The sequence below is a fragment of the Stegostoma tigrinum genome, chromosome 4 (genome assembly GCF_030684315.1).
Source record: "Stegostoma tigrinum isolate sSteTig4 chromosome 4, sSteTig4.hap1, whole genome shotgun sequence".
Taxonomy (NCBI): domain Eukaryota; kingdom Metazoa; phylum Chordata; class Chondrichthyes; order Orectolobiformes; family Stegostomatidae; genus Stegostoma; species Stegostoma tigrinum.
This window is the reverse complement of record NC_081357.1, coordinates 43,465,976-43,486,653: the sequence shown is the minus strand read 5'-3', so window position 1 is coordinate 43,486,653 and position 20,678 is coordinate 43,465,976. Positions and strand designations below refer to the sequence as shown.

Sequence of the window (20,678 nt, the reverse complement as noted above, 5' to 3'; positions counted from 1 at the left end):
CGAATTGGCTGAAATTTGGTAACTGTAATTCAGGGGACTACTGGAGGAGACAGATGGATCATCTACTCGGTACTTCTGGCTGAAGATTGTTGCCAATGTTTCAGCTTTATCTTTTGCACTGATGTGCTGGGCTCTTTCATCATTGAGATAGGGATATTTGTGGAGCCGTCACCTCCAGCGAGTTGTTTAATTGTTCATGACTGGATGTGGCAGGACTGCAGAACTTTGATCTGATTTGTTGGTTGTGAGATCGCTTAGCTCTGTCTATCAGTTACTGCTTTCGCTGTTTGGCATGCAAGTAGTCCTGTTTGGTGCCTTTACCAGGTTGATGCTTCATCTTCAGGTATGCCTGGTGCTGCTCCTGGCATGCTGTCCTGCACTCTGCAATGAATCAGGGTTGATCCCCTGGCTTGATGGTAATGGTTGAGTGGGGGATATGCAGGGCCATGAGGTTACAGATTGTGCTGAAGTATAATTATGCTGCGGCTGATGGCCCACAGCGCCTCGTGGATGCCCGGTCTTGAGTTGCTAGAACCGTGCGAAGTCTGTCCCATTTAGCATGGCGATCGTGCCACGCAACACGATGAAAGTTATTTTCAGTGTGAAGGCGGGATTTCGTCTCCGCAAGGACTGTGCAATAGTCTCTCGTACCGATACTGTCATGGACAGATGCAGCTGCAACTGACAGATTAGTAAGGATGATCTCAGGTATGTTATTCCTTCACCACCTGCTGCAGACCAAGCTATGTCCTTTAGGACCTGATCAACTTGATCAATTGTACTGCTGCGGAGCCACTCTTGGTGGTGGACATTGAAGCACCTCCACCCAGAGTACATTTTGCGCCCTTGCCAACCTCAGTGCTTCCTCTAAGTGTTGTCCAACATTGGGGAGTACTGATTCATCAGCTGAGGGAGGATGGTATGTGGTAATCAGCAGGAGGTTTCCTTGCTTGTGTTTGACCTGAAGCCATGAGACTTTATGGAGTCTGGAGTCAATGTTGAGGACTCCTAGAACACTGCCCTCCTGACTGTATCCCTCTGTACACCACCTTTCTGGGCCTGACCTGCCGGTGAGACAAGGCATATCCATGGATGGTGTTGGTGGTGTCTGGGACATGGTCTGGAAGGTACAGTTCTGAGAGTATGTCACGCTGTTGCTTAACTAATCTGTGAGATAGGTCCCCCAGTTTTGACACTGACCTTCCAGATGTTAGTGAGGTGCACTTTGCAGGGTCAATAGGGCTGTTTCTGCTGTTGTCTTTTTCAGTGTCTGGTTCAATGTCGGGTGATCTGTGCAGTTTCATTTCTTTGAGACTTTGGAGTGACTGGTACAACGGAGTATTTGCTAGGCCATTTCAGAGGGTATTTAAGAGTCAACTACATTGCTGTGGGTCTAGAGTCACATGTAGGCCAGACCAGGTGAAGGTGGCAGATTTCCTTCCCTGAAGGACATTAGTAAACCATATGGGTTTTTCTGACAATCGGCAATGATTTCATAGTGATCAGTAGATTCTTAATTCCAGACTTTTTACCCCCCAGATACAAATCATCTGGACCAGGTATCTTATCCTGCATTGCTAGTCTTTGCAGTACATCGTTCCTCTTATTTTCACTCTCTCCATTTATCTCTACTGCCAAGATTCTATGAGCATTCTGTTCCTTGGTAAAACTTAAAGTGTATATACCGAGCATTCTTGCCTTTCCCAGCTCCTCTTTTTGTCCCTAGTAGGACCCACTTCATCTCTTTATACCATTATTATTCACGCCAGTAGAAGATTTTTTGGGATCACTTTTATGTTAACTGCCGTTCTATTCCACTTTGTCTCTGCCAGTCTTGCTTCCCTCTTCATCTCCCCTGTTAACTTGCTGTTTTGACCTAATCTTCACTTAAAGAATTCAACCAAAATATACCATCCACCCTTTTCTTTTGTTGCCTCAAGATCTTTGGGATACGATGGGTAAATGTCAGCTGAGCTACTTAAGAAGGAAGAATAGATAGGCAGTATACTATTTAAATGGAGAGACATTGCAGAACTTGGTGATTGAGGGATTTGGGTGTCTTGGTAGATGAATCACAATGTTAATAGGTTGGTGCAGCAAGTGATTAGGAAGGCAAACAATATTGATGTTTATGCCATGTGGAATAGAATGTGAAAATAGGTATTTTTGCTGCAAAGATACAATGTATTGTTGAAACCACGTTTGGAATATATGTACGGTTTTGGTTTCATCATCTAAAAAAGAATGTAATTGGTTTAAAAGAAAATCAAAGAAGGAACACTCAATTTATTCATGAGATAAAGTACATGTTTTGTGAAGAAAGATTAAATAGGTTAGGACTGTGACCATTGGATTTTAAAATGATGAGGTGATATTATTGAAACGTAAAAGATCTGGAATGCATTGGGTAGCATGGTTACGCAGACAATGTTTCCTTTCGTGGAGGAAGCTTAAATGAGGGAATATACTTAAGAATAAAAGATATGCCTTTTAAGACAGATGAGAATTATTTTTCTCTCCATAAGGTTGTTAGAATGTGGAATTCTCTCCTCCAGAAGATAATGGAAGCTGGGTCTTCAAATTTATTTGAGGTAGATTTTTGTTTGACAAAGAAGTTGAAAGTTATGGAGAGGGGGCAGATGGAAAGGCTGAGTTGAAACTCCAACCAGATCAGTCAAGATCTTATCGAATGGTGGAGCAGGTTTTGAAAGACTAAGTGACTTCTGCTTTGAAGTCCTATGTTGCTCCATCATTTTTATTGCTGTCAAATGAGCTCAGGCATGGAGTTACTGTTTTACGAGTTGAACCTGAGTAGGTTGGGGATTTTGTTAATTGGAATTTAAATGAATGAGAGGTGACCGGATTGAAATATATAAGATTCTTAGAGAGCTATACAGATTAGATGCAGGAGAGGTTATTTTACCTTGTGGGGTGGTGCAGAATCAGAGGGCTTTAACCCAGAAAAAGGGTTCTCCCATTTGAAACTGGTAAGGAATTTCTTCTCTCCTGACTAGTGAATCTGTGGAACTCTTTATTGTGGAGGCTGTGTCATTAAGTGTATTCAAGCCTGAGGTAGACTTTTAATCTGTAAAGGAATCAACGATTATGGGGGAAAAGGAAGTGGAATTGAGGAGTATCAAATCAATTGTGATCTCATTAGATGGTGGAGCAAACTCAATGGACTCTATGACCTACTTATAACAGCATAACATGGTGATACCACCATTTATTTAGACAATGGACGACTCATATTTTCATTGCACCAACCTACCTTGGATCTATAACCCTAATTGCCTTATCGAGCAAAAAATCTATTTATCTGAATTCTGAATTTTGTTGATCCTATGACCTAGCCTCAACCAGGATTTTGATGGAGACTTCCACATTCCTACAGCTCACTGTAATAAGGAAGTGCTTCCTGACATTGCACCTGAACACCGGGCTCTGTTTTTAAGAATATGTTCCCTTGTTCTGGATTCTTCTATGAAAGGAAGTAGTTCCTGTCTTTCCTGTCAACATCTTAAACACCTCAACTGGATCATCCTTTAATTTTCCATGATCAAAGGAGCAAAAACCCAAACTGAGCAATATTTCCTCATACTGGTGCTAAAATAGTTGAATTAAAGAAGAGTACTTTGGGTTATGCCGTTCTGTACCAAATATAATCTTCCTCGGGGTAGATCTGTTCTGCACAAGAGACATTGAACTTGAAATGTTAACTCTGTTTCTCTGTCCTCAAATACCGTCAGACCTGCAGAGGTTTTCCAGAACCTTCTGTTTTTATTTCAGATGTTTTGAAACATCCTGTTTTGTTTTTATTATGTTCTTTTTGATGTTTGGTGCTTTGTATTGGGTGCAGTGTTCTTTTTAAAGTCTGACTAGAGTATTACTTAACTAGTATAATTTCCATTCACAATGGAATAAAATTCAACATTCAGGAACCGTTCTATGCCTTTTGAATAAGTGCTTCTGATTTTTACACTCAGTCTCTTTTCTCTGCTCCTTGTTGGTTGTTGGCTTGCCATTTCGAAATAGTGAGACTTCCTCTTTCCCAAAATGGATAATCACATACTTGACAAAATTGAACTTCATTTGCCATAGATTTTGATTAATTTAAGCAATTGAGCTCAGTAGAAACTTGCTGCTTTCATTTGTGCTGTTTACTGTGTCACCTAACTTGGCCTCAGCAAATTTGTGTATGCAACTCTGTTCCTCTGATCTCCCGGGGTATAATTAAATCCTTGGGGATACTGATAATAGCATTATGGCAATTAGGGTTCTTTACTGTTGTCCCTACTTTCTGTCTCTTACCTCTTAATGAATTTTGTAAGTTCGAAGCTAGAGGCTTTTCTCTTGCATGCTTTCTGACCCACGTGATGTGTTTGTGATTTGAGTGAGCTATTCTGGAGGGCACAGAGCAGAGGTTAGTTATCAACAGGGGCATTAAACATCTCTCTCCCAACTCCTCCAATTTTATATCCAACAGCAAAGTAAATATCTCATGGACTTCTTTGACACGAAGTCTCAGACCATTTGATCTATTGCTTCTGCCATTTATCTCCCTTCCCCCTAACTACCAGGCTAAACCTATTGTAAAATTCTGCCTTTGCCTGATTTCTATCCTGTTCCCTCTCCAAGTTCATCTTGTCTAAGAGAGACTGACTTCAAATTTTTTCTACCTGACTTGCCAAACTACTGACTGTCCAACTTTCCCATGTTGTTGATGATTTTCTCTCCTCTGATATCTCATTTAAATCTGTTGTCATTGCTGCTTCTCAGAAAACAAGCCTTAAATCTGTCCACATGAACTCTCTGAAGAACATCCTACCCAGATTCAACCCCCTACTCTATCTCTGTAACCCTGAATTTCCTGTGGCTAATCCACCTAGCCTGCACATTACGGGCAATTTAGCATGGTTAATCCACCTCACCTTTGGACTATGAGAGGAAACCAGAGTGCCTAGAAGAAACCCATACAGACACTGGGAAAATGTGCAAATTCTACGCAGTTGCCTGAAGCTGGATTTGAACAGAGATCCCCAGTGCTGTGAGGCAGCAGTGCTAACCATTCAGTCACCATGCTACCTGTAAGGATCTCATTAGTCAGTTGAGAAAATTGGATGAGATCAGCCAAAATGGGATTCTTGGTATCAAGACAGGTCAGTCTAATTCTCCAACCAAGTGTTGAACAGTGCGACGAGAATCACACTAGTGAGAACTACAAGGCCCATTTGCATCTATTTAACACATTACCTTTTGGATGTATGTCAGTGATGACAACGTCACAACACTTCTTTCTCCTCCTTGGCTGTCTCTGTATTGTCAGACTACTTATTCAACTTCTGGTAGTAGATGCAGCAAATTCATGCTCAGTTAATAATGTGAAGCCTGAAAGCATTGTGTTTGGACCCAGCACCGTCTCTGTTCCCTGATCATTGAATTCATACCTTTCCCTGGCAACATTTTGAAGCTGTACTTGGCTGTTTGTAAACTTTGTTATATTTGATCCCAAATTCAGCTTGCGACTGTATCTGTTTCCACAGATATTTCATAATACTTCTGGAGTCTGCCAGAAACCTCATCCATATCTTTGTTTGTAGAGTTGATTCTTGTAATAATTTTTTGGTTAGTCTCTATATTTTAACTTCCATAAAGATAAAGTCGTCCAAAATCCTGCCTTTTGACTGGATTCACACTAAATTCCAGTCACCCTTCACTTCTGTACCAGTCGAGCTACGTTACCTTCAAGTTAAGCAATGCCTTGATTTTAAAATGTTCATCCTTGTTTCCAAATACATTTGTGATTTCACTCTTCTAAATTTCTTTAATCTAATCTGACCCTCTCAGAATTCTGCACTCCTTTTCTAATCCAGCCTGTTGAGTGGGACTGATTTTGATTACTTTCATTAGGTGGTTGTGCTAGATCTTAAGGTCTGAAATTCCTTCCCCAAGTCACTCCAGCATCCTTTCCTTATTTTTAAGTTACTTTCTAAAGATTTGAACTATATTTCTAATCGACCTGTTCATAAATGTTATTACAAGCTCTGCAACAAGTGGGACTTGAACCCATGCCCCCCAGTCCAGTAGTAGGGACTCTACCACCTCACTAAAAGAGGGCCCAAGTCTTTAAACCAGCTTTTGATAATCTCCCCTGATATCTTGTTGAGTGATTTGGCATCTTTTTTTTATCGTGCATCCTGACAAGTTTTATAGTGCTGAAGTTGCTATAAAAATACATTTTTTTTTCTCAAACTGCTTTTTTGCACGTTCTTGCGCATGGGCTCATAATGATAATTGGCTGCAACTCGAGCAGATCTTCAATTTGTCAAGTATGGAAAATTTTTTTGCCAACGACGGGAACCAAAAAAAGTGAATTAAATAAAAGTAACTTTCTAAATTAACAGAATCATAAACGGATGTGAGTTTGCTCGCTGAGCTGGAAGGTTAGTTTTCAGATGTTTCGTCACCATTCTAGGTAACATCATCAGTGAGCCTCCGACGAAGCGCTGGTGTTATGTCCCGCTTTCTATTTATCTGTTTAGGTTTCCTTGGGTTGGTGATGTCATTTCCTACATTGGTGATGTCATTTCCTGTTTTGGGACAGGAAATGACATCAGCAACCCAAGGAAACCTAAACAGATAAATAGAAAGCGGGACATAACACCAACGCTTCGTCGGAGGCTCACTGATGATGTTACCTAGAATGGTGACGAAACGTCTGAAAACTAACCTTCCAGCTCAGCGAGCAAACTCACATCCAGAAACTCAACCTGAGCTACAAATCTTCTCAAAACTCGCTAGCATTATAGATCTTAGGCCATTGGAGATTTCCCTGATGGTGCCTTACTTGTCAAGAAGCTAGAATTCTGCCCCTAGTTAAGGAACATTATATAAAGCTGCAATGGCACTGTTATACAGCTGAGATGTGAATGATAATGAATTTGGCTGAGAAAATCTCTGTCTGCATGAAGTGCCCTGCTTTCACGTGGAATATTTTGATAATGGAATTTATCCCAAATGGCTTTATGAGGAATTTAACTTTTTAAGGGGGAAGAATGATTTCCAAGTGCTGTGCATCAGTGTGCTAGTGTGTTGCATAAGTAAGCCATCTGAAGAATTGGCTTTTTAAGGATTTGGGTGAAGAAAAAGTTAGAAAAAGAATTGAATAAATATTCACCCATTCAAATGAATTTTTTTTCCCATATTAGTGATTGATTTTCTTGCCGTATGTTTACTCGGAACCTAACTGAATAGACTTTTTATGTTTCAGCTCGTCTTCAATCCTGTCTAGATAAAATGCGAGAAGTCTTGAGGGAATCTGTATCAGATCAAGTCATGGTCAATGCTGTGCTGAATAGTCAGTATGATGCACGTAAAGCCCTGGACCTTGTGCTATCTGAGGACTCCCATCAAAAAACAAAAAGAAAGATTCAGAATACAGTCCCTACACGGAAATCCATAGTAGGTATGTGAATCTTTTAGGTTATTTTAGGTTGCATGTGTTTTAATTGCCTCATTTATTAAAGGAAACAGCAAAGTATTAGTCCAGATGTTTTGGTCTCCAGATGGTGAGAGACCAGACAAACACCTGAAGTTGTGCCCTAGTACTGTTTCAAAGTCCCAAAGCATGGATTCCCTAGGAATTACTTGGGAGGTTAAGCTTATGATGAACAGTTCCCCTATTTCCTGGTATCCTACGAGAAAGAATCTCAGTTGGAGTCTGTGATGTTGGACAGGTCTGACCTACCTAACCAAGATAGTTACCCAGGAAGTGTTAGACAGCAAAAACCCTGCTCTTCTCTTGGGTAACTGTATAATTGAAACCCTTAAATGCCCCAAGCAGACCCAATGACCCAACTGCTTACTATTAGTGTAACCCCCCCCCCGACTTGACTGTGGCTTTTCGCAGAACATTTGGCATGTTTAAACTCTTTGCTTACCAGAAAACTGCAGCTAGTGCTATAAAAAAAGTAGTTTCTATGTGGATTTTGTGCTCCTCTGAGGATTCCCGTGCCGAGTCCGTTCTGAAGGATCCCACATCAGAATGTCATTCAGAAAAAGGGGTTCAAGTCCATAGTTCCCTGAAAGTGTCTACACAAGCAGGCAGGGTGGTAAAGGTGGAGTATGGCATGCCTGTCTTTATTGGCCGGGGAATTGAGTATAAAACTCGGGATGCCATGTTGCAGCTTTACAAGACTTTGATTTGTCCACACTCAGAGTATTGCATTCAATTCTGGTCACCTCATTTGCAGCTTTGGAGAGGGTGCAGAAGATATTTACCAGAATGCTCCCTGGATTAGAGGGTATGAGCTATAAGGAGAGGCTCAAAAAATATGCCACTTGTTTTCTCTGGTGTGGCACAGGTTGAAGGAAGATATGATAGAAGTGTATTAAATTATGAGATGCATTGGTAGGGTTGATAGTGAAAATCTTTTCCAAAGAGTTGAAATATCTAATACTAGGGGACATGCATTTGAGGCGTGAGGGCCAAGGTTTTTACACAGTGTTAGGTGAATGGAATGCTCAGCCGGGTTTGTTGTGGAGCCACAGATAAGGGCATTTGAGGGATTTTAGACAAGCACATGAATATGCAAGGAATGGAAGTATATGGACCATGGACAAGCAGGAAGGATTAGTTGCATTTGGCATCATGTTCGGCACAATATCATGGGCCAAAGGGCCTGTTCCTGTGCTATACTATTCTGAGTTCTAAAAAGGGGCCCATAATGAGATTTCTGATGATCTGAGCCATCATGTAACTCTAAAACTGAGTGAAGATTCTGTGGGCAAAGATGAAACTTGGCTAATTCAGTAGGTTGGCATTTTTTTTCATGTTGGATTTCACCATGCATATGAAACTGTGACACTGCATGGTAGTGCAGAAATTATAAAACCCAGGTGTGAGTTTTAGCCTGCCAGATGAATAGATAGGTATATCTTCCTGACTTTTGTGTTTAATTAATACCTACTTTTCTGCAGCACAACAGTTTGTGAATTTTATTTTGAGTAATCCCACACTACAGTTATACTACTGGCACTTTATCATCTGTGCTGCTTTGGACCACTTGAGGTGGCCAAGATGGATCATCCATTTGGCATGTCTGGCTGAAGATTGCTGCGCATACTTCAACCTTATCCTTTGCACTGATGTGCGGAGCTGTTCCATCATCAAGGATGAGAATATTTGAGGAGCCACCTCCCCGAGTGAGTTGTTTAATTGTCCACTACCATTCATGACTGAATGTGGCAGGATGACAGAGCCCGGATCTGATCATCTGTTTGTGGGATTGCTTAGCTCTGTCTGTACTTGTTGCTTATGCTGTTTGGCATGTACTTAGTCCAGTTTGGTAGCTTCACCAGGTTGATACCTCATTTTCAGGTATGCCTGGTGCTGCTCCTGGTATACCCTGCCGCACTCGCTATTGAAACAGGGTTGATCCCTTGGCTTGAAGGTAATGGTTGAGTGGGGAATAGGCTAGGCCATGAGGTTGCAGATGGTTTTGGAGTATGAATCTACAGTTGTTGGTGGCCCAAAGTGCCTCATGAACACTCAGTCCTGAGTTGCTAAATCTGTTCAAAGTCTGACCCATTTAGCGTGATAGTACCACGTAACATGGTGGAGGGTATTCTCATTGTGGAAGCGGGACTTCGTCTCCCCAAAGATTGTATAGTGGTCACTCTTAACTGTACAGTTGTGGGCAGGTACATCTGCAGCCAGCATATAGGTAAGGGTGAGGTTAAATATGTTCTTCCCTCATGTTGGTGACATCATCACCTGCTGCAGAACCAGTCTAGCAGTGATTTCGGTTAGGACCTGGCCAGGGCAATCAGTGATGAACATTGAAATTCCTAACCAAGAGCACATTTTGCACCCTTGCCATCCTTAGTGGTTCCTCCTGATTCAACAGCCGAGGGAGGACAATGCATGGGTAATCATCGGACACTTTCCTCACCCAGGTTTCCTTAATGGGGACCAGAGTCATTGTTGAGGACTGCTGGGGCAGCTTCATCCCGATTGTTTGCCACTGTGCTGTCACCTCTCCTGGGTCTGTGTTGCTGGGGGACAGGATTTTTCCAGGGGTAGTGATGTTGGGTCTGGGAAGTTGTCTGCAGTGTATAAATCCGTGAGTCAGGCTGTCGCTTCATGTTGTGCGGGAGACAGCTCTCCCAATTTTGGCACTAATCCCCCAGACGTTAGTAAGGAGGATTTTGCAGAGTTGACAGAGTAGTTTTTGCCATTGTTGTTTTTGGTGCCTAGGTGAATATCGCGTGGTCCGTCCAGCTCTCTTTCCTTGTTGAGAAGTTTCACAGCAGTTGTTACAAACAAGTGGCTTGCTGGCCATTTCAGAAGTCAGTTGATAGTCACTTGCATTGCTGTGGCTGTTGAGTCACATGTAGGCCAGACCAGATGAAGACAGACAGATTTTCTTCCCTGACGGATATTAGTGAACCAGATGGGTTTTTCTGACAATCAATGGTGAGCAGTGATTCCAGATATTTTTCAAAATTGTTCCGAAGAAAGATCACTGGACCTGAGACATTAACTCTATTTTCTGCCTGCAGATGCTGCTAGACCTGTTGTGTTTTTCCAACTAATTTTTTTTTTGTGTGTGCTGCAGCCGGTGGTGTTACCATGCATCTGCTGCCCTCAGAGCACAAAATATTTTCTTCCCCCAAGACTGTTTTTGAGATTTGCTCGAGGGCTACTTTTTGATTTTCTGGTGTTCCTTTTGTGATTTCCAAGATTCTTTTTTCAGTCTAATTCATTTATTTGGTGAGACAATTATGCCGCAAAAATACCTCCTGTGCCAGTAGTGACTTATGGTATATTTGGACTTGCACTGAAGCAGAATTCAGACAATTCATCAGTATCTTTACAAATTATCAGTCTTTTCTAAACTTAAAGCCACATCCCATAAGGAAAGCATTAATATCCTGCACACTATTTAAGTTGATACAAGACAAAAGGCATAGGTTACCAAAATTTTTCTACAAAATAACTGACAGACACTTCTACATACAAAAAACCATCATTGTAAACACACTTTCTTTATATTTGGTGAGATCATAGCCAAACGTTTTTCCATACACTTCTACACAAAGTTGGGAAATTTTAACCTGACAGATATTCCTCTTTGTATGGCACCTTTGTCAGTCTCAAGGTTAAATTTAACAGTTGATGCAGTGCTCATTATAAACGGATCCACCACAATTTTCCCTGTATAGTAATTATTGAAATTATACAGCCTTGAGCTAAAGCTAATGGGGGAAATTGTTGGCTGTCTTGTGCAAGATGGTCTACTACGAATGTTTCTTGAAATTTACCAAACCAAGCCTCTCTGTTGAACTGCATGCCATGCTGCTCAGAAATTTTCTGATTTTTGCGTATTTGTAAGGCTTATACCTAGGCTTATCAATTGACAAATGAGCAAGTTGTGAATGTTTTAGAGGTCAGAGTACAGTAAACGTAGAAATGGGAGCATAAAATTCCAGCTACATTGATAGATTGAATGGGCAAAACTGGCAGACGAATTTTGACGTAGGTCAGTGTAAGATAACCCATTACTTGACCGGGAAAAAGAATAAGTTCAATTTTTTTTTAAACATTGAAGAGATAGGAGTAGTGGAGACATCAAGATTCGTTTGATTTCATCCTGCTTCCAGGAAGAGGGATGGCATTTTGATAGCTAAGGCATGGAATTTGGTGCAGACAATGAGGACATCGTCTTCAGTGTTCATACTATTTAATTGTAACAAATTACAACACATCCAGATGTGGGTGTAAGGTAAGGCGTTTGATGATTTAACAAGTGTAGTAGAGTAACAAAGGTTACATTTATAATCCTGTGATTCCCTCGATAGTGACGTTGACCCAGAATGCTTTAGGGCAGCAAGATTTAACTTGAGGAGATACTTAGAATACAACAGTGTTTTGGAATTTAGGATTTTGAAAGGAAGTGATAGTTTGTTTGAGGGGAACTTTTTACACTAGTGAAACTGTCTGGAACAAATGGATATTATCTTAAAACAAGAATAAGAGTCAGGTGATTCAGGAGAGAAGGCAGGAAATACCTAAACAGAAGCATGTAGATGTTAGAATGGTAGAATTACAGAACAGTATCCTACAAAAGTAGTAGATCCTAACAGGTATATGACATTAGTGGCCCTGGAGTCCAGGTAGGAATTTAGGATACAGTTCAAGCAAAATACGGTTTGCTGTGTGCTTAATAAAGCACCCTTAAAAGGCAGAACCATCACAGAATCTGGGACTTGGTCAGAAAACCTTTCAAGCAAACTGGTAAAGTGCTTCTAAGTGGACAGCAAGCAGGAAATTTGTTTGTATTGTGGGACAATAATTTATGCATTTTTAGCTGACTGCATATCAGTTGTTAACTTGTGGCTACATCTAAGGCAGCCTCCAACAGTCTGACCACTTGCTTCCTGGTTCATTTGAGTAGGTCCTTATTATCAGATGACCCTACTGAATATCCCAAAATTTTATTTGTGGATTTCTTAATATTTTCATTTGAGACAACGATAGTTTTAGGCTTCAGTGAATGCCATCTTTCTGTGAATCTTCCTGCCCAGTTAAAAAAAATGTAAATTTACATATCCCAACATGATTAAATGATTTATAACCAGGATGTAATTAATGCTTCCATTCTAAGTTCCGTGAGTGACTCTAATTTTATAAGATGCCATGTAGGAGGCTGCTGCTAAGATAGGGGCCCATGGTGTTAGAGACAAGCTGCTAGCATGGGTAGAAGATTGGCTGTCTGGCAGAAAGCAGAGAGTAGGGAGAAAGCGGTCTTTCTCAGGATGGCAGCCAGTGACAAGTGGTGATCTGCAAGGGTCAGTGCAGGGACCACAACTTTTCACTTTATGCATTAATGATCTAGATGAAGGAACTGTGAACATTCTGGCTAAGATTGCAGATGATACAAAGATAAGTGGAAGGACAGGTAGTATTGAGGAGGTGGCAAGGCTGCAGATGGACATGGACAGACTAGGAGAGTAAGCAAAGAAGTGGCAGATGTAGTACAGGGTAGGAAAGTGTGATGTCATGCACTTTGGCAAGAAGAATAAAAGCATGGATATTTTCTAAATGGGGAGAAAATTCAGAAATGCAAAGAGACTTGGGAGTTCTCGCCCAGGATTCTCTCAAGGTAAACTTGCAGGTTGAGTCGTAGTCAGGACGGCAAATGCAGTGTTGGCATTTATTTGGAGAGGTCTTGAATATAAAAGCATGATGTGCTACTGAGGCTTTATAAGGCTCTGGTCAGGCCGCAGTTGGAGTATTGCCTCCAGTTTTTTGCCCCATATCTCAGGAAGGATGCGATGGCCCTGGAGCGGGTTCAAAGGAGGTTCATGAGAATGGGCCCAGGAACGTTTGAGGACTCTGAGACTATACTCATTGACGTTTAGAAGGCTGAGGAGGATCTAATTGAAGCTTACAGAATACTGAATGGCCTGGACAGAGTGAATGTTGGGAAGATGCTTACATTGGTAGGAGAGTCTAGGACCCGAGGGCACAGCCTTAGAGTAAAGGGAAGACCTTTTAGAATGGAGATAAGGAGAAACTACTTCAGCCAGAGAGTGGTGAACCTATGGAATTCACTGCCCCAGAAGGCTGTGCAGGCCAGGTCATTGAATACATTTAAGACTGAGATAGACAGGTTCTTGATTATCAAGGGGATCAAGGGTTACAGGGAGAAAGCGGGAGAATGGGGTTAAGGAACTTATCAGTCATGATTGAATGGTGGAGCAGACTCGGTGGGTCAAATGGCCTAATTTCTGCCCCTATGTCTTGTGGTTTTATGGCCTTGATTTCTTGTATTGTAGCATATATGAACTGGAATATTCTAAGTTTAAAGTAATAAGATGTAACCTTGAAATAGTAAGATCATGGGCATCATGGTGGCGCAGTGATTAACATTTCCTTTCTGTGCCAGAGATCCAGGTTTGATTCCAGCCTTGGGTGACTGTCTGTGTGGAGTTTCCACGTCTCCCTGCTGCCTGTGTGTGTTTCCACCTGCAGTCCAAAGTCGGGCAGGTTAGGTGGATTGGTCATGGTAAATTGTCCGTAGTGTCCAGGAATGCACAAGTGGGCTTGCCATGGTAAATGCGGGGTTATCAGGATAGCGTGGTTGCGGCCTAGGATGCTTTTATGAGAGTCTGTGCAGATTCGAGGGGCAAAATGGCCTCTTTCCATACTGTAAAGATTCTGTAATTCTACGGCAAGATATAGGAGTGGAACTGGGAATTCTAACCATCGAGTGTACTCTGCCATTTGATCATGGCTGATATGTTTCTCCACCCCAAATAATGTGCTAGGCAAGTAGCATTGGCAGAGAGAGAGAGAATCCATGGCTTATGTCCATGATTTTCTTTTCGGTCTGTCTTTTGACCTAAAACCTTTCCTTTGATTTTCTCTCTATAGATGTTGCCTGGCCTACTGATTATTTGCTGCATATAGTATTCTTATTTTGGACTATAGCATCCAGAGGAGTTTACTTCTATCTATTTAATTTAATTAGTTTGGATAATTTTATATTTTTGAAAAGTTGTTTTAATAACAAATGCCTTTTTTTCCTTTCATTCTTTTGTGGCCCTGTCTTCTTCCAATCTGACAAAATTGGGGATTGCCATTGGATTTCTGAAATCCTATTTGTTTTCTTGTTCGTCATCTGACCATTTCTGGCTATCGTAAGGTAAGGAGATATATTTTATTCATCCAGATTAGTAGATTCTAAACCCACAGATTCATGTTTACCAGTAATGTTATTAGATGACACAGATAATTCTTCAGCTTTTGATTTGAGTATTCTACTGTCGAACAAATCTGAGTTAAGTTCTGTGTTTGCTCCCATGGCAGCCTGTGAATCTGTTAATAATGAATGTGCAAATGAGGGAGAGGAGACCTCAGCACAGTGTATATCGTTGTTGGAAATGATCAAAGAAACCCCAAACGTGGCACAGACAGATGCGAAGGCATTAAATTGCCCGTTGATTGACCAGGCTACAATAAGTTCAGTTGAAGACTTAAATCTTGCTGATCTGATTAAAGCCAGTGAACATAGTGACTGCCAAGATTTGAATCCAACTATGCTACCTCTCTGTGATGTATCGGAATTGCCGACAGTAATGAATTTTGAACAGTTTGTCAGGCCTGCATCAAACATATCAAGGTTGTCTTTATTAACACGAGATAATACTGAAGGAATTTCGCAACCCTCCCTTACGCCCCTGTCAAAACTGCCTTTTTCAGTATTGAACACCAATCACACTCCGTCTAATTCTTCCAGTGTGCTAGCACAAGATCCTGAGTGCTTAACATCATCACTTGGGGCTTTGAGTCTTGTTGATCAACTGAACCAACACCAGCAGAAAAGTAATAGACTCAATAATACACAGGTTACAAATGCCCAAAGCAGTCCAGTAGCCATAACAAGAGAAAATAGTTTGTCCTTTCATCAATATGGAAGTCCATCACTGGCTGATCTTATTGAGGAACATAAAAAACATAGTCCCAGCAGCTCAGATTCCTCCTCTGTCCCTTCTAGGTTTCAGTCAGTAACATCAACGCATAGTGCAATATTGCCTTTAGAGTCTTTATCTTTGGCACAGTTAGCCAGCGAATGCCAGACTAAGACAACAGCTGATACAGTCATAGGATCGTTGTCATCGTTAATAACATCCAAGCCAATGCATATTTCTGAAATGGGAAATATGTCACTGTTTGATTTGATCACAGAAAATACTCAGCAAATGCCTGAAAATTCAAAAGCAAAGGATGCTCATTTTGTTACAAGTGAAAATCAGCATTCTTCAGGAAAAACCATAGGGCAGCTATCTACTGATTTGAATGTGCTGACAGAACAAAATACATCAGCACTGGACACTGACCTTCTAAACATGTATATTCAAAAATCTGTTCTTCAAAATACAAAAACAGTGAATTACAAAGCATTTAATAGGAATACAAGTATTCATAATCACAAGCTTCCAAAGCGAACGAGGACCACATCTTGGACAAAACATTGTTGTGCTGAACCATCTTGTTTTGCTCTTGCGATGTGTTTTCAGAATCCTGTGAGGAAAAAGAAAAAACCTTTACTTAATATTCACACAACGTTTTTATACAGCAGACAAGTTCCAGAAACAAAAGGAGAAGATCAGGTCCCTTTATTTGAAATAAAACCATTTGACTTCAGTACACCTTCTCCAGATGATATTATAAAGGCTAGCCAGAAGAAAGCTTTTATTAGAGACTAAGGCTAATATGATGCTGCCTTCCTTTGTTTAATACTGGGGGGAATTGTTTTTTGTCTAGTTAGAAATGTTTTGGACTGGACCTTCATTTGAACTTTTGGGGAAATTGTTCAATTAGTTCACATGTATAGGCATTGTTTCAGGCTGTTGGTGCATATTTAAAAAAAAGGAAGGTTATTGGCAAACTTTCCACACTTAATTTAGTTCAGTCACTGGGTACTATCCATCGTGATGCAATGCTGAACTTTACCTCTGTCTAAAAGTAATGTATATACAAATCTTCATTCTTCATATGTTGTATTAAGATGACTTTTTTTGGACCAATCTTCATGAAAATTTTGGATTTTTACTTTTAATTTTTATAATATTCTTGAATACGTTTTATAGATGTACTACTTAGGTATATTTGTAATTTTTCTATGGTTCTAATAGCGAAAAGCAGCTTTCCAATTTGCAAGAATTTCTTGCTTCATCGCCAAAGCTGAAGTTTGGCATTTAACAAAAAAATCTTTGCATTTGTTTTTAGTGTCAAGTGAATAATATTATAGAAGACCATAATGCAAGAAATAACATTTTTTAAAACACAATATCCTAAAAGGTGCAACATGATGTGTTTTTGGTGTTGATATGGAACTGGTTGCTTTTTCAGTACTATTCTCTGCAGTTGTTCAAATTGCATATCCAAGTTCAATATTTATATCAGCGATGATGACCATGCAAAACAGTAATTTCACTGGAAGTATGTAAGTTGTATGAGAGGCCAGAACAGTCAATTTTAAGATCGCTTAAACAATTAGTGCACAAAAGTTCAATCATAAAATATCGGTGTTATACTTCTTGTACTGAGCAATTCATCAATGACAAGGACGTAAAGATTGTGTTGTGAATTAGTATTTTCCACTATTGTTCCATGTGGGCTAGTTATGAAATGTAAGCAGACATTTTCATTTTACTATGTCATAGCTGATATGTAAATCAAATATAGTATAGTTGGGGTAAAGTTTCTCTTCCAGCAATGCAAAACTGTCTTGCAGTAAATTGGATACAGTGTTGTCATTGTGTCTGTTTCCATTTTCCACTGACTTTGAAAATGTTGCCAAATTTCTTTCACTTCAAATTAAGTGAAAGCAACATAAAAACCAGGAAACAAGCTTCCAAAAAGGGTGAACAATGGTTCTGTGAACTTCAGTTGAAGGACAATTAGTATAAAACTTAGAGCCAATTTATGATGTGCTTCTCGTGCTGTTGGAGTAGACTAATTTCACACCCAAGGCTGGTCCCCTTATTAGCTATTATGATCAAACTTTATTTGTCTCCTCTGCAGAAATGGTGAAGTTACAGATCAAGTAGGTTAAGCTGTTAAATTGTAGGACCTTTTTCCACTAGTATTGCACTTGCTGCCCCTACTTTTTGTATGATGACCCAATCTCATCCTCCAACTTGCAAATTGGCAGTTAAAAATAGCTTGATAATAAAAGTCAAATTATAAATAGATTAAGATTGAATAGCTGTATGTTCACATTCATTGTGGTGCGTGACATGATGTGCCTAATACAGTTGCAATTTCATCAGCTGAAAGTTGTGGAGTGAACTGCCATTGAAATTTAATCTCTGGAGAATTTGGACTTACTGTGTTTGTCACTGTAATTGATATTGGCAAGTTTTATTGTTGATGCTTCATGTTATATATTTAAAAGTAGTAAAAGATTTTAACAAAAATTTGAAGATTAAAATTATTTGATCGAACTATTCATAAGCCAATATTTTAAAACTTGTAAACATTTCAAATAAGTTAATTTACTGGCCAATATATATTTTTATATAAAAGTTAAATCACTGAACTTAGATTTTATAGTATTATTTAAATATTGAGATTTTGAAGTTGTAATGTCATTGAAAATGGTCTTACGGATTCTGAACTGCATAAATAAATTGAATTTTAAAAAAAATGGCTATTGACTGGATTGTGCAATGAGAATAATGGTGAGACTAACATTAGCAAATTAACTATAGTAAGTAAAATGACAGCAGCCTACAGATCATGTGGTTGCAGTTAAACCAGGAAATTCAGAAGGTATAGTCTGATTTATCCTGCTACATCACAAGATTGCACTATAGTATTACAATGGGTCCTTGACTTATGAATGTTTGACTTTCGAACACAATCTCAGAGGTACAATTTTAAAGATCTTATTTCCATACTTACAGGCAGCTCTTTATATGATCCTGCATTGTGTTCTGACTTACAAATAAATTGACTTGCGAATGGAACCCTTTTGCAATTCATGGACTGCCTGTGCCTTGCTGACAGGCTCAATATGAGGATGATTGTAAGGATGTGAAGTTGCAGTAGTTAATCTCTCCTGTCATATTAAAACAGAAAATTTAGGACTGGTGCTTTAGGAATAACTAAATGCTTAGCAGTTATACTAACGATCTCGGTGGCCCCAAAAATGGAAGTTTCCGAGTGCAGAGTGTCACTCCTGGGAAAATTGGTATGGTATTGGTGAATTTTAAAAACGCACATTTAAATTTTCAGTGCCTACACCTTTGTCTTTCTCTGTTATTAATCTTGCATTCCTAATTTTCATTTTGCTTACTGTACATTGTTTAAATCTAATTTCTACTTTATGCTTCCTTGTTTAAGAACTATGTTGTGAGAATTTTTTTAACCTTTCCTTTCACTGTTTCTTGAGCCACTCGAATGTCACAGATTTCCCCGAAAAAGGTGCTGTGCTGGATAACATAGTGGGTGACAATATGTCTGCTCAAAAGCCTTCTGTGGGCAGTTGAGACTGCAGCGAATGGCAAATGCTGTTCCTTATCTGCTTTCTGCAAAATCTGCCGTTTTTCAGTTTTGAGAACTTTGTTTCCCAGTTAAGAAACATTTGTAGATTTTAAATGGCACTACACACGTTGGGTGCTAAACTGAAGCCGAAAGGAAGAATTTACATTTATGTAGCACATTTGGATCATCATGACGTCATTATGACTTATTATCTATGTGCATAGTGTAAGAAGTTCAGGTTGCGGTCCCAACACCAGCTTTTCTAGGATATTTGTGAGTGGACTATAAAAGCAGACCTTACTAGCAAAGCCTATATCCCAAGACTAAATTTTTAAAAATCAGTAATCTTAGATATGTGTATAAGCAACTGTTAAACGAAAAGTTCTAACTTTAGATCTTCTGCATTAAAATATTGGCCTGTCTCAAGTTTAGTGGATTTCCAGTATTGCAGTTTTGTTTTTAATCCTGAAAGGTATATAGTGTTTTTTTTCAATAAAAGGAAAACTTTGTCAATACTTGAAATCTGAAGTTGAAACAGACAGTACTAGATACAATTAGATCAAGTAACACCTCTGGATGGAGAAACAGAATGAATGTTTAATGTCAAATATGATGTTCAGAACTGAAGGAATGTAGAAATAGTTTGGGTATTATGTCATCTGAGAGAATGAAAAGAGAAGAACAAAATGGAAGCCCTGGGCTAGGGTAGAGACTAAAATGCTCAAGATGTTGTGGAACAAAAAACACAGTCCATTGCAGTCGTTAAAGTAATTGTACAAAGTATTTTTCCCAAGTGAGTGTGATTTGTCAGTTCAATGAACAGCTTTGTCCAAAAGCATAAACATGAAAAATAAGACTCAAATTAGCACATGACTCGAAGTCAGAATCAAACTGGGCACAGGGTTAATGGTCTGAGATTGTTGAAGTCTGTGAACCTGTAGGATTGAAGTTGGAAGATGAGGTCCTGTTCCTTGAGCTTGCGCTGAGTTTCACTGGAACACTGCAAGAAAAACAAAAGCAGGGAAACAAAGTGGTATATTAAACTGGCTATCAACCGGATGTTTGGGTTCATTCTTGTGTACTGAGTGGCAGTGTTTCACAAGGAACTCATTCAATCTATTTCGTTAGAGATGTGTGGCGACTGTTTAAGGAACAGTTGCGAGTGATGAATAAATATGTCCCTCTGAGACAGGCAAGAAGGGGTAAGATAAAGGAACCTTGGATGACGAGAGCGGTGGAGCTCCTCGTCAAAAGGGAGAAGGTAGCTTACATAAGGTGGAGAAAGCTAGGGTCAAGCTCAGCTCTAGAGGATTACAGGCAGGCAAGGAAGGAGCTCAAAAATGGTCTGAGGAGAGCCAGGAGGGGGCACAAGAAAGGCTTGGCAGAACGGATTAGGGAGAACACAAAGGCATTTTACACTTATGTGAGGAATAAGAGAATGGTCAAAGAAATAGTAGGGCCGATCAGGGATAGCATAGGGAACTTGTGTGTGGAGTCTGAGGAGGTAGGGGAAGCCCTAAATGAGTTTTTTGCTTCTGTATTTACGAAAGAAACGAACTTTGTAGTGAATGAAACCTTTGAAGAGCAGGTGTGCATGCTGGAATGGTTAGAAATAGAG

General features: G+C 39.8%; 1 protein-coding gene across 6 annotated transcripts in view; it reads left to right on the top strand.

Moving 5' to 3' along the window:
* Positions 1-20,678, top strand: part of hbs1l (HBS1-like translational GTPase) — a 167,069-nt gene that overhangs the window by 23,875 nt on the left and 122,516 nt on the right. For 4 of the 6 annotated variants that reach the window (XM_048530877.2, XM_048530872.2, XM_048530873.2 and 1 more), the window contains one exon: positions 7,271-7,465. The exons of 1 other annotated variant lie outside the window; for it this stretch is intronic. In XM_048530877.2, coding sequence (XP_048386834.1) covers positions 7,271-7,465 — 195 coding nt within the window. Of the gene's footprint in view, positions 1-7,270; positions 7,466-14,716; positions 15,029-20,678 lie in introns of all 6 variants that reach the window. One more of the 6 variants, XM_059645309.1, reaches the window with a different exon arrangement.